The sequence below is a fragment of the Theropithecus gelada genome, chromosome 13, assembly GCF_003255815.1.
Source record: "Theropithecus gelada isolate Dixy chromosome 13, Tgel_1.0, whole genome shotgun sequence".
Classification (NCBI taxonomy): Eukaryota; Metazoa; Chordata; class Mammalia; order Primates; family Cercopithecidae; genus Theropithecus; species Theropithecus gelada.
In genome coordinates this window covers 90,891,879-90,906,206 of record NC_037681.1, presented here as the reverse complement: position 1 = coordinate 90,906,206, position 14,328 = coordinate 90,891,879, and the positions used below count along the sequence as shown (strand labels likewise).

General features: G+C 37.6%; 1 protein-coding gene across 4 annotated transcripts in view; it reads left to right on the top strand.

The window, feature by feature from the left end:
- TIA1 (TIA1 cytotoxic granule associated RNA binding protein) overlaps window positions 1–14,328 on the top strand; it is a 39,893-nt gene that overhangs the window by 18,696 nt on the left and 6,869 nt on the right. Inside the window, exons 4-10 of one of the 4 annotated variants that reach the window (XM_025355003.1) lie at window positions 1,694–1,748; window positions 1,921–1,953; window positions 3,190–3,277; window positions 6,394–6,469; window positions 13,386–13,494; window positions 13,881–13,976; window positions 14,081–14,165. In XM_025355003.1, coding sequence (XP_025210788.1) covers window positions 1,694–1,748; window positions 1,921–1,953; window positions 3,190–3,277; window positions 6,394–6,469; window positions 13,386–13,494; window positions 13,881–13,976; window positions 14,081–14,165 — 542 coding nt within the window. Of the gene's footprint in view, window positions 1–1,693; window positions 1,749–1,920; window positions 1,954–2,552; window positions 2,672–3,189; window positions 3,278–5,628; window positions 5,695–6,393; window positions 6,565–13,385; window positions 13,495–13,880; window positions 13,977–14,080; window positions 14,166–14,328 lie in introns of those variants that run through there. The other 3 variants (XM_025355005.1, XM_025355004.1, XM_025355006.1) reach the window with 3 other exon arrangements.

Sequence of the window (14,328 nt, the reverse complement as noted above, 5' to 3'; positions counted from 1 at the left end):
CTTGCACTGACAAAATTTAAGTTACATATGATTTTGTTTACTTTTTGGAAACATTAAACACCTTTTTTTTTTTTTTTTTTTTTTGAAACGGAAGTTTGCCCTTGTTGCCCAATCTGGAGTGCAGTGGCACAATCTCAGCTCACTGCAACCTCTGCCTCCCAGGTTCAAGTGATTCTCCTGCCTCAGCCTCCCTAGTAGTTGAGATTACAGGCGTGCACCAACACACCTGGCTAATTTTTTGTATTTGTAGTAGAAGCGGGGTTTCACCATGTTAGCCAGACTGGTCTCAAACTGCTCACCTCAGGTGATCTGCCTGCTTTGGCCTCCCAAAGTATTGGGATTATAGGTGTGAGCCACCGCGCCTGGCTGAAACATTAAACACTTTATAGCAAAAGGTCAGTTATTCACATATAATATTAAAAAGGTGAGATAAAGCTTTTAGAGGCCAGAGGCCTGTGTTTATGTTAGTATTTTCTTTTTTTTTTTTTTTTTGAGGCAGAGTCTCACTGTGTTGCCCAGGCTGGAGTGCAGTGGCACCATTTTGGCTCACTGCAAGCTCTGCCTCCTGGGTTCACGCCATTCTGCTTTGGCCTCCCGAATAGCTGGGACTACAGGCACCTGCCACCACACCTGGCTAATTTTTTGTATTTTTAGTAGAGACGGGTTTCATCTTGTTGGCCAAGATGGTCTTAATCGCCTGACCGCATGATATGCCTGTCTCGGCCTCACGGTGGCGTAAGCTACTGTGCCTGGCTTTTTTTTGAGATAGAATCTTGCTCTGTCACCCAGGCTGGAGTGCAGTGGCACAATCTTGGCTCACTGCAACCTCCGCCTCCTGGGTTCAAGCAGTTCTTCTGCTTTAGCCTCCTCCTGGATAGCTGGGATTACAGGCACCCACTATCACGCCCAGCTAATTTTTGTATTTTTTTTTTTTTTTTTTTTTGAGAGGGAGTCTGGCTCTGTCGCCCGGGCTGGAGTGCAGTGGCCGGATCTCAGCTCACTGCAAGCTCCGCCTCCCGGGTTTACGCCATTCTCCTGCCTCAGCCTCCCGAGTAGCTGGGACCACAGGCGCCCGCCACTTCGCCCGGCTAGTTTTTTGTATTTTTTAGTAGAGACGGGGTTTCACCGTGTTAGCCAGGATGGTCTTGATCTCCTGACCTCGTGATCCGCCCGTCTCGGCCTCCCAAAGTGCTGGGATTACAGGCTTGAGCCACCGCGCCCGGCCCTAATTTTTGTATTTTTGTAGAGATAGGGTTTCACTATGATGACCAGGTTGGTCTTGAACTCCTTACCTCAGGTGATCCACCTGTCTTGGCCTCCCAAAGTGCTGAGATTACGGGCATGAGCCAGCAGCCTATATTAGTATTTTCCATGGTGGCTTGTACATGGTAAATATCAAAATATTTGCTGAATAACTCAAGCTTGGATGCTAATGGAAAAGAATGAAAGGGAAAAAAATGTGTGTACTTTAGGTAAGAAAGGTTAATTGAATGTTAACAGACATATAAAGATTAGGATTTGTCAACATTATTTCCCTAAATATAGGTCAGAAGATTAAATATTGAAACTTGACCAGAGCTGGTATCTCCTTCAGTGTTTCATCTTAAACAGATATCTTCCTATCTTTTTATAGATGTAAATGTGATTTTGGGTTTTATTTTTGTGAAGTATAAATGTAGAAATTTTTTTTTAGGAAGTCAAAGTGAATTGGGCAACAACCCCCAGCAGTCAAAAGAAAGATACAAGCAGTAAGTATATTTTATGCTCTTTGAGCATTTGTTTTTATTATACCCAGTAGTTTTATTGTAAAGCCTATAAACATCATACATGTTTGCAGTAATGTTTTGATCGTTATCCTAAGATATGATTGAATGTGTTTGTGTTAATAAATTTAAGAACAAATCTAATCTTTGTCATCAGGTAGTACCGTTGTCAGCACACAGCGTTCACAAGGTAATTGTATCTTCTTAAACATAAAATGAAATCTCTTGAAAGGGTATTCACTAACCACCTGAGGTTTTTTTGTTTGATATTTGGGGGAGGGGGGGTGGGAGGAGATATTATTTCTATTTGTCTCTCTAGCAATATTTTTCTCCTTTCTCGGTGTTGACCAAGTATAGCTTGTCTGCTACTTTGGTGCTAGTTCAAGCTTTCTGATCCCTTTGGTGGCAGCTGATGCCTTAGAACTACTTTCACCAACTAAGGGGCAAAATATACCCTCCTTTCTTGAGGTCGCCATCTGGGCTTCATACCCAGATCTTCCAAATGCTTGAGTTGCTCCTCAAATTTTGTTTCCCAAAGAGCATTCCAAAATGTTGTTTAAGGCCTGTCAAATATGGGTAATTTTTCTTTCCAAATATGCTTTGTCAAATTGATGTATGTGTCCATTTTAAAGTGTTGGTCCAACAATTTTGCATTTTTAAAGTGTTTCTTTTTTTGATAATTGTCTTTTTTAAAAACTTCAGATATGGGATGGTTATTTCTCTCCAATGCTTTTTTAATGGTTCTGATATAAAGTGAAGGGATTACTGTTTTCATTCTGTTGCCTTCAGTCTTAGTTCACTTGCACATGGATTCACATAAACTGAATGGTGTAATGTCTGGGCAACCAAAACTGTTGGCTTTTGAGAAAACTGTCAAATACTTTAACATCAAACTGTTGCAATGCAAGGTATTTCTTTGATTGTTCTTCACAAAATATGGTTAAACCAAGTATATATCATGTAGCTAGCTTCAGTAAATTGTGTTAACTGAGGCAAATCTAGTCTACATAATTCACAGTACCACTATTTTGTTTTAATTTGTAAAGCCTTAATATAGTGGTAAACTGAATAAAAGTAAATAATTATTATTAGAATGGTAACTAAGTCATTAAATTTTTTTGCAGAACTGAAACTTGTATATTATTAGTTTATTTTCTTAGACCAGTATAATAATTGACTGTAAATAGAAATATAAATGTCACTTTACAGTTAGATGTATCACAGTCGTTTCAGAATTTTTCCTATATTGTTACCTTGATTCATTGTTTAAAATTGATAGGATTTGTATAGATATAGGATAGTGTTTTATTTATACTTTATCATAAGTCATAATCATTTTAAGAATACTTTATTGGATAGATTTTAGTACTTTTTAAATTCTAAAGTTCTATTTTTCTTTTCACTTCCCCTTCCTTCCCCTTATAAGATCATTTCCATGTCTTTGTTGGTGATCTCAGTCCAGAAATTACAACTGAAGATATAAAAGCTGCTTTTGCACCATTTGGAAGAATATCGTAAGTAACAGAAGATAAATAAAATCCTTTTAATTAGAAACAATTATATGTAGACATAACTTGAAAATAATTGTGAATTTTGATAAAAGTGATAAAACATTAATTTTATCACTTGAATATAATGTATTACATTGTTTAGAGATCATTCAAGAAGTTAACAGCCAAAGATTGTTTTCCCATTGATGAATAAACCTTTGGTTTTCAATTATCTTAAAATCCTTTTTCAATTAGCATAGCTCTTAAGAGACAAATTTGCCATTGTACATTTTATAGTTTATTATATAGGTATCAAACTAGCTTGGTGACAGTCTTTAGTAAAATTGTGCTGTAACTAGGAATTTAGATGTGTTGGGCACTTCTATGATACCATGCATTTTGTGTTAATATATTTTAACAAAAAGAAACCTTAACAATTCAACTTAAAAAGCAGTTGTTGAATATTATTTCCTAGATATTTATACCCTTTTAAAAAAACTGCTAACAATAATAGTGCCTTAATAATATTTAATGAAGCACTGCCTTGCCTGCACTTGTTATTAATCATACATTTTAGGCCCTTATGAATAAATACCTTACTTAAGATAGCATTCATCATAGAAGAACTTTAAGATTTTGAAAAGCATGCCATATTAGAGTAAGAATAACAAGTTGTTTATAGTACTTTAGAGTAAATAGTTTAGAAAACTTCTTCAGGATTTCTGGTTGCTTTATTATTTTCCACCTAGAAGAATAGTAAAAAGGCAATGCTAGCTGTGGTTTGGTTTGAATAGACCAACAGCAGAGATGAGATGAGGAGACTGGAAAGTAAATGCCGGTAGTATTGGTGATTAATTTTGGGAGCTTTCATTTCAAGTGTTACACTTCGTTGATTAGGGGATGACAGTGCATATGACCAAGGGATTACCAACTTTAAAGGTGGTCACAGAATTAGGGCTTGTAAATGGACTTCTTTCAGATGAAATTTTTCTTTGTGAGACCTGATGAGGAAAATAAGTACAGCTTTCATTTCTTGATTGTCCCTCCTAATAATATCTTAGAGTTTCAATAATAATTAGCTTGCTTTTGAATATCTGGACTTAGACAGCCTTAGCCTTTGGCCTCTCAAGGGCTCTAAATCTCTATGCAAAATTTGGTGTTTTCATTTTGGTGTGGAAAATCTTTGTAAATTTTATCCTATTGTCAGAGTAGTCACAGGACCATAAAAGGATAAAGAAGCCTGATCTAGATCTTTGTTGCTGCTTCTCTAGAGAATCTTTTCAGAGAGAAATAAATATGAGTTGAATATTTTTCAAGGTTAACATTTTCTGAAACTTTAACAAGAAAAACTTTTCTGACATTGTGAACAGATTAAGTAGCTATTTTATTAAATGCTTTGATTTTGATTGAGGTAGTGTTTTTGAAAACATGGGAATTTTAGTTTGGAATTAGGCAAAGCTTAACAGTTGGTGAGTTTAAGTGACCTTCAAATTTTAGCAATTTCATGATTTACAAATCATGGGTTATAATTTTTTCTCTTAAATATATTTCTGTATCATATTTTTAGTTTGTAGATTTTCTTATGGTCCCATGATTATTGGTGTATGCTTTTTTTTTTCTTGGTAAGACCTTTAAGTTTCATGATTTTCAGTTGAGATAATGTATAATGTTTGAGTTTTAGGCTATATAAGGAGTTAGGTTTCCTACATTTAAAGGAATCATTTGGCAGTCAGTAGCATATTTTCCTGATTTTTTGTTTTTAAAGGAGATAAGTTGATAACTATATATTGAAGGGTTCTCATGATATTCTCTAAAAAGTGCAAATATCAGTGCTTGATTTATAGATGTGTAATAAACAGTGGTCTGTAAAAGCATTTAGTATAAAAAATATGGTGCTTTCCCTTATATACAGCCTATAGACTCTTCCTGTTCCTTGAGTTTAAGGGTAGACTAACAAATTACAGTGTAGAAGAGAGTCAGCTACCAAATTAAATGCATGCGTACCATACAGATAATTTATTAAGTATTTTTACTTATTGAGCATTGACTTACATTAGTTTTCCCTTTTCACCACCACGTCTTTGTCATTTTGACCCTGAACGCTTAATAAATCACTCAGATTGATCTAAAATATGCTTATGTATACTTTAATAGAAAATTACATTGCATGGCTTTCTGACTTGGGTTTTTGTTATAAAAGTGCCTGTTTTGTTCATGTGTCCTGAGAGAGCAAGCATTGTGACATACCTGACTAACTTAAAAGCAGATTGCCTGTGAAGCACAATTTGAGTCCAATTTTTTGAGGTATGGAGTTTTAGCTATCATGGCTGGGTTTTTACTCAATCTCAAATAATAGGGCTCTGGTTATTTTGCAGAGTGTCTCTGAAGAATGGACAGAATTGCCCTGGCTAACTACAAGCTACGGTTCACAGTGGATAAATGTTGGCGTGCTTTTTTACTTTCTGACTTTTTAAAATTTTGCTTTTATATCTTGTAGTTCCAATCAATTTTATATGAATGCTATTTTAAAATTCAGTGTAAAATCTTTTCTTGTCTAGCTTAAAACGTGTGTGTGTCTAGTATTTTTCTTCAATGATTTAACATTTCTGAAAATGTCAAGTTCTCAAAATTTAGACAAAAAGGGGGGTATAAATTTATCTGAAAAAATGAAATAGTTTAATTAGTTTAGGGAATATACAACTTTTTCATTCTTTTGGTTTCCAGTTTTCTTTTTTTTTTTTAATGATTAGGTAGAATATAGTGTCAAATAAGTTATAAATTGCATGGTTAAAGAAAGCCATTCATCTAATGTCCTGTGAACTTTATAAGTGGTTAAGTAGTTCATGTGAGTAGCTGCTTTCACCATGCTTAATATTTAAAAGTTTAAAAAGTGTTTTGAAGAGAGAGGCAATTTCTGTACAATATAAATAAACATATATACTTAAGTTATTGATTTGCATGTCTATAAAATTAAGCCTCATTTCCTAATACATGATAAATTTTGTAGAATAAAAGGTGAATTTGCATTAAAGGTTCACTTTAATGAAGGCGAAACATGAGAATGAGATGTGTGTGAAATTCTCATTTGATATCCAGAGGACAGTTTGCAAACCTAAACTTCTGATTGTTTCTGATTTCAGAGATGCCCGAGTGGTAAAAGACATGGCAACAGGAAAGTCTAAGGGATATGGCTTTGTCTCCTTTTTCAACAAATGGGTGAGCTCAATCAGAAGTGCATGGACAATGCTTAAAGAGTAAAGAATGGAAGCGCTCAGTTTTAATTATTAATCTTTTTAATCTGTTGTTTATTTACCCTCACTAGAAGATATCTTCTTCTTGTTTTGTCTATTTAACATTTATTGGCACCTGAGTACTGGCATGCAGAGTACTGATGTTTTCAGAATGTAGACAGTAAAGTTGTTTAAATTATCAGCCAAAGGTAGATGTTGAAAATCTCATTTATGGATTTAATTCATTATCTCCCTAGTTTATATTCCCATGGTAGCTTAGAAGTAGCTAATAAAATACTGTGAGGAGGCCAGGCGCGGTGGCTCACACCTGTAATCCCAGCACTTTGGGAGACAGAGGTGGGTGGATCACCTGAGGTCAGGACTTTGAGACCAGCCTGGTCAATATGGTGAAACTCTGCCTCTACTAAAAATACAAAAATTATCCGGGTGTGGTAGCGGGCGCCTGTAGTCCCAGCTACTCAGGAAGCTGAGGCTGGAGGATCACTTGAACCCAGGAGGCAGAGGTTGCAGTGAGCTGAGATCATGCCACAGCACAGCCTGGGTGACAGAGTGAGACCCTGTCTCAAAAAATAAGTAAATAAAATAAAATACTGTGATGGGTAGGAACTTTTTAAAAAATTATATATTACCCAGGTACAGTGGTTTATGCCTATAACCTCAGCACTTTGGGAGGCTGAGGAGTTTGAGATAAACCCTGGCAATATAGTGAGACCCTATCTCTACAAAATATATATATATTTTTATTTTACTTTACTTTATTTAATTTATTTATTATTATTATTTTTTTTTTTTTCGGAAATTCCGAAAATTCAGCCAAGCCCAGTGGCTCACGCCTATAATCCCAGCACTTTGGGAGGCCAAGGTGGGTGGATCATTTGAGGTCAGGAGTTCAAGACCAACCTGGACAACATGGCAAAACCCCATCTCTACAAAAAATTAGCCAGGCGTGGTGACGCATGCCTGTAGTCCCAGCTACTTGCGGGGCTGAGGCGGGAGGATCACTTAAACCCAGGAGGTCAAAGCTGCAGTGAGTCATGATGAAGCCACTGCACTCCAGCCTGGGTGATAAAGTGAGACCCTGTCTCAAGAAAAAAAAAAAAAACAGTTGAAAACAGTAAAGTATATTGAGAGGTGAAAACAATACAAGGTCAATCATGTACATGTCCCATCTACCAAAGATTGTTTTTTTTTTTTCCCTGTAGGATGAGAAAATAAAAATTAAGAGAATTTATTTGGTTCTGAAAATTGTACTATTAATCATAGCATAATATTTTAGAAAGGTAGAAAAATACTTTCTATAATGGATTAATAGCCATGATTAATTTGAGTTCCTTAGAGGATTGATTCATAGGTTTTAGGATGTTTTAGTGCAACTTAGGGAAATAAATTGGGGGTTTGGTGGGCTAGGAACTCGTTTTTCACATTTTCAAGATTGTGGACTATAGGATTCTGCTATATAAAAATCACTATTGAATGTGTATGTTGTATGAACTAGAGTCAAATAGCAAAGGATGTCTATTGATACCTGTGTATGACCTCTGGAGTTAGCCAGAGGTGTATACAAATTCTGACAACCATTTTAAAACAGATGTAACTTTGAGTAAATAATATAATCTTCTATAAAATCTTCTATAAATTTCAACTTACGTAAAATTTGTGATATGTGCTTGGCTGTGTTATGCAGTGCTACAGCCCTGATTGCAGTTACCCCCAGCCTCTCATCCTGTGTTCTACGTGCTAGGAAAACCACAATACTGATTGAGCTTAGCTTCTCTGCCTACCCCAAAATAACTGAATGTTGCTGGAAAAAAACTGAGTTCAAGTGGTTTTGCTCCTAATTTAATGGTCACACACTTTAGATGAGTACAGAGTACTGTCTTGGCAAACATGTTTCTCATCTTTCAACCACCAAATTTACATAAAATTCATCCACCTTCCCATTCTTCCTCCTATTATAGTACAGGAAAGGTCCTTCCTGTCAAAGGCAAAATCACTTATGATTGTGTCCCCACCTCTCTTGCCTTTTCAAGGACTTTGAGCTTATGCTGCCACTGCTTAATTTTTTTTTTTTTTTTTTTTTAAACAGCAGCTTTATTGAGATATAATTCAAGTATACAGTGTGGTTGGGTGCAGTGGCTCACACTTGTAATCCCAGTACTTTGGGAGACTAAGGCAGGCAGATTACTTGAGCCCAAGAGTTTGAGAGCAGCCTAGGCAAAATGGCAAAACCCCTTCTCTATAAAAAATGAGCCAGACATGGTGGTGCACACCTGTAGTCCCAGTTACTTGAGAAGCATAGGTGGGGGATCACCTGACCCCAGGAAGTTGAGGATCCAGTGAGCTGAGATTGCGCCACTGTCTCAAAAAAAATTTTTTTATTTTTTTTTAAATATACAATTCAGTGGTTTCTAGGTAATTCACAGAATTGTGCAACTATCACCAAAATAAATTTTAGAATATTTTTACCACCCCAAAAAGAAGCTACATGACTCATTAGCAGTCACTATCCTTTTCCTTTCATGCCCCTCCTGCCAGCCCTGAACAATTGTCAATCTACTTTGTGTCTCTAGATTTCCCTGTTCTCAACGTTTCCTATAAATGGAATCATAATATGTGCTGTTCTTGTTGTTACTACTATCCTGTGTCATCACTCTATTCCTTCTCTACTGGATCATTCTCGTCAACCAAAAAACACCTAGGATCTCTCTCTCTCTTTTTTTTTTTTTTGGACAGAGTCTCACTCTGTCACTGAGGCTGGAGTGCAGTGGTGTGATCATAGCTCACTGCATTTTTGAACTCTTGGGTGCAAGCCATCCTCCTGCCTCAGCCTCTGGAGTAGCTGGGAACACAGGTGTACACCACCATGCCCAGCTAATTTTTTTTTTTTAAAAAAAGGCCTGGCTCAATGGCTCACACCTGTAATCCCAGCACTTTGGGAGGCCGAGGTGAGCAACTCATGAGGTCAGGAGTTCAAGACCAGCCTGACCAACATGGTGAAACCCTATCTCTACTAAAAACAGAAAAATTAGCCAGGCATGTTGGCATGTGTCTGTAATCCCAGCTGCTTAGGAGGCTGAGGCAGGAGAATCGCTTGAACCCAAGAGGCAGAGGTTGCAGTGAGCCGAGATTATGCCACAGCACTCCAGCCCGGGCGACAGAGCGAGACTCCATCTCAAAAAAAAAAAAAAAAAAAATTTTTTTTGTAGTAACAGTCTCCCTTTGTCGCCCAGGCTGTCCTCGAACTCCTGGCTTCCACCAGTCCCCCTACCTCGGCCTCCCAAAGTGGTGGGGTTATAGGCATGAGGCACCGTTCCTGGCCATCTAGGATCTCTTAATCAAAACCACTGTTTATCTTCACATCCCTTCCCTACCTATATCCCCATTTCTCAGCTATAATTCTCAAGAGTTGTTTGCATATGGTTCCCTTTTATCTCCCATTCACAACCATCAACATAGATACATCTATGTTTTTTCTCCACTTTTTTGAGTGAGTAGTTTTATTTTTTTCCTGAGGAGCTGTATCAAAGTATCATAAACTGGATGACTTAGAGCAACAAAAATTTATTTTCTCAATGTTTTGGAGGCATGAAATTCACAATTAAGGTGTCAGCATGTCCATGCTCTCTTGAAGGCTCTGTAGAAGAATCCTTTGTTGCTTCTTCCAAGCTTCTGGTGGTTGCTGGTAGTCCTTGGCATTCATTGGCTTGTAGCTGTGTAACTCCAATCTCTGCCTTCATCTTCACATGACCATCTTCTCTTGTGTATCCATATCATATCTTTTTTTTTTTTTTCTTTTGAGACAGGACCTCACTCTGTCTGTCACCCAGGCTGGAGTGTGGTGGCACAATCACAACTCACTGCAGCTTCAACCTCCCAGGCTTAGGTGATCTTCCCATCTCAACCTCCTAAGTAGCTGGGACTGCAGGTGTGCACCACCATGCCCAGCTGATTTTTCTATTTTTTGTAGAGACAGGATTTCGTCATGTTGTCCAGGCTGGTCTTGAACTCCTGGGCTCAAGTGATCCACCTGCCTCAGCCTCCCAAAGTGCTGGGATTATAGTTGTGAGCCACTGTGCCCAGTCTAATCTTTACTTTTTATAAGGACTTGGATTTGGGGCCCACCTTAATCCAATATAACCTCATCTTAATTACTTCTGCAAAGACCCTGTTTCCAAATAAGGCCACATTTCACAGATACCAGGGTGTAGGACTTCATATCATTTTGAGGGACACAATTCAACACATAACATTAGTTAAGCATCTCATGGAGTTCGGACAGGTTAGTATGATAATTGTTTCTTTTTAAGAATGTACATTTCCTGCCAGGCACAGTGGCTCATGCCTGTAATAACAGAACTTTGGGAGGCCAAGGCAGGAGGACTGCTTGATCCCAGGAGTTAGAGACCAACCAGCCTGGGCAACATAGCAATACCCTGTCTCCATTAAATTTAAAAAAAAAAATGCCTGGTAACCTAGTATGTGGATACCGAATCCCCTCCCATTGCCTGTTGCAACCAGTAAAGGCTGTTCTTACCATAGTAAAAAAAAAAAGCCAGCTGTGTCGGTGCATGCTTATAGTCCTAGCTACTAGGAGGCTAAGGTGGGAGTATCACTTGAGCCCAAGGAGTTCAAGGCTACAATAAGCTATGATCATGCCTGGATGACAGAATAAGACCCTGTTTAATTTTTTTTTTTTAAAGAGTTTCCTTTTCGTATCTCAAGAAAGGCCTTGAATTTGCCTGTTCCTTCAGTAGTAGGTTAAACTTACCTTTGATGTGTGCACACAAAAGTTATACCCCATTTACTTTTTAGTCTACTCTAAGCTGGTTTCACTCTCACTTTCTACCAATGCTACTGTATTTTCAAGGTCACCTCTTAACCTCTGTTTTCTTGGCTTCCTTGACCATACACGTTTGTGGCTTCTTCCTTCATCACTGGCTACTCCTCCCTAGTCACCTTAGCTAGTGATTATTCCTTTACCCATTTTTCAAGTTTTGCTGTTTTTAAGGGCTCTATCCTAGGCTCTTTCTCTAGTCTGCATGAATTTTGTGTCTTCAGTCTACTTCTCTATGTTCCACACTTACTAACAAATGGTCTTCATTTATATGTCTCACAGGCATCTCAAAGTTTTTTCTTAATGGAGCTTTTTGATTCTTCCTCAGACCTGTTCCCCTTTTCTTTACTAGTCTTTCTCCCCATTTCAATAAATGCTGTCTTTCCAATTTCTCTAGAGGAACCTAAGAGTTATCTTCGATTTCTCTCCTTTTGCTTGTGGCATCCCCTCCAGCCCCCATTATTTTGGCCCTGAGTTTAGGTTACATTCACTGTTACTGCAATGCTGCTGGCCACCAACACTTTTTAAAAATCTAGAATATTGCACAAGTTTCATAAAGTATATTTATCCCCTTACTACCCATTACCCGAAGCCATTCTCCTCTTAGCACTAAGAGTGGCCTTCTTAAAACATAGGTCATGATGATTCCTTGCTTAAAATCTTTCAGTTTCATTCTCTGACATTCTGTTTTGCTCACTAGATTCCACTGAAACTAGTCTTTCACATGCTTCTTTCAGATGCATACCAAACTCCTCGAGCCTTAACACACTTTGCAATAGCTTTCTCTCCACTGGGGCTTTCTTCTCCATTGTTTTGACTTGGCTATCTCCTATTGCTCTCAGGCTCAATTTAAATGTCATTTCAGAAAGACCTTTCCTATTTATCCTGTCTGTAGTAGATCCTTGTGCCCATATTCTCGTATCTCAGCCTTTTGTTTCTGTCATAGGTCTTACCACAATTTGTAATTGCTTTATTTGTTCCCACAAAAGAATGTAAGAGACCATATATGCTTGTTTACCAGTGTGTCCCTAGCTCTTAATTGTGTGCCTGGAACATAACTGTTCAATATTTATTTGTTGGATGAATGAGAAACCAAATATTGTTAACAAGCTTGTTAGATTGTTTAAAGTAAGATTTTCTTCTATAATAGTCTGAGTTGCATGAACTTTATGATATCTACCTCATTAGGGCTTTTGGACTCAGGACCTTTTCAGATGATTAACGTTCCCACAGTTTAATATTCAAATAAGAGAAGAATAATTTAAAAGCACCATTGGGTTGAGCACGCTGGCTTATGCCTGTAATCCTAGCACTTTGGGAAGCTGAGGTGGACGGATCACTTGAGATCAGAAGTTCGAGACCAGGGCCGGGCACAGTGGCTCACTCCTGTAATCCCAGCACTTTGGGAGGCCAAGGTGGGAGGATCACGAGGTCAGGAGATTGAGACCATCCTGGCTAACACGGTGAAACCCCATCTCTACTAAAAATACAAAAAATTAGCTGGGCATGGTGGCGGGCACCTGTAGTCCCAGCTACTTGGGAGACTGAGACAGGAGAATGGCATGAACCCGGGAGGCGAAGCTTGCAGTGAGCCGAGATTGTACCACTGCCCTCCAGCCTGGGCCACAGAGCGAGACTTTAAAAAAAAAAAAAGAAGAAGAAGTTCAAGACCAGCCTGGCCAATATGGCAAAACCCCATCTCTACTACAAATACAAAAATTAGCCAGGCATGGTGGCGGATGCCTGTAATCCCAGCTACTCAGGAGGCTGAGGCAGGAGAATCACTTGAACACAGTTGGCAGAGGTTGCAGTGAGCCAAGATCAGCCTGGGTGAGAGAGTGAGACTCCATCTCAAAAAGTAAATAAAATAAATAATTTAAAAATATGAAAAACACCACTGCATTTTAGGAAAGCTATCATATATTGTGTATTTTGTAAAGCATTTTCACTTAAACATTTGTGAAAAGCACCAAGTTTTCTCTACTGCTAAAAGTTGTTTAACATCAACTAATAGTGACTTCTTTATTGTTTCTAATGTGCGGAACAGGATGCTGAAAACGCCATTCAACAGATGGGTGGCCAGTGGCTTGGTGGAAGACAAATCAGAACTAACTGGGCAACCCGAAAGCCTCCCGCTCCAAAGAGTACATATGAGTGTAGGTGTATTGGAGAAGAAAAGGAAATGTGGAATTTTGGAGAAAAATACACTAGATTTTAAATGTTAGAGCTGTTCCCGGAGACTTGTTGCAGAAATAGATGAGAAGCAAATCAAGACTACTGTTCAAAAATGTACTTAGTTTTCATTTTTGTAATTATAAATGATATTATTTCTAATGTCAAGTCTCCTATTAAGTAGAAAATACTGGGTAATTTTTTAGACATTCGTGGGGGAGGTTTAATCCTGAACTGAAGTATAATATGTATAATATAAGCATTCTGATCAAGGTTAATGTTACCTTTACAGTAGTGTAGTGAATATTGCTTTTCTCTTTCTGTACATTTTATTTAATGAATTAAAGACATAAACCTTTTCTCTCACCAGCAAATACCAAACAGCTATCATATGATGAGGTTGTAAATCAGTCTAGTCCAAGCAACTGTACTGTATACTGTGGAGGTGTTACTTCTGGGCTAACAGGTACGGGAGCCTTCCCTGGGTGGCATTAATTTTTAAAGTGCAAAGCTTAATATTTGTAGGATTTTTATATAACTTAGTGTGATTTTTGTTTTTTTGTCTAACAGAACAACTAATGCGTCAGACTTTTTCACCATTTGGACAAATAATGGAAATTCGAGTCTTTCCAGATAAAGGATATTCGTTTGTTCGGTAGGGATGGTTTTTTTAAAAAAACTTTTTTCTTGGTAATGTAACTGGAAAACCAGAAAATAAATAAAAATAAAAAATAAACTTTTTCCTCTGAAATATTTTTTGGATATTTACCTTGTTTTCTTTTTTTTTTTTTTTTTTTTTTTTTTTTTTTTTTTTTTTT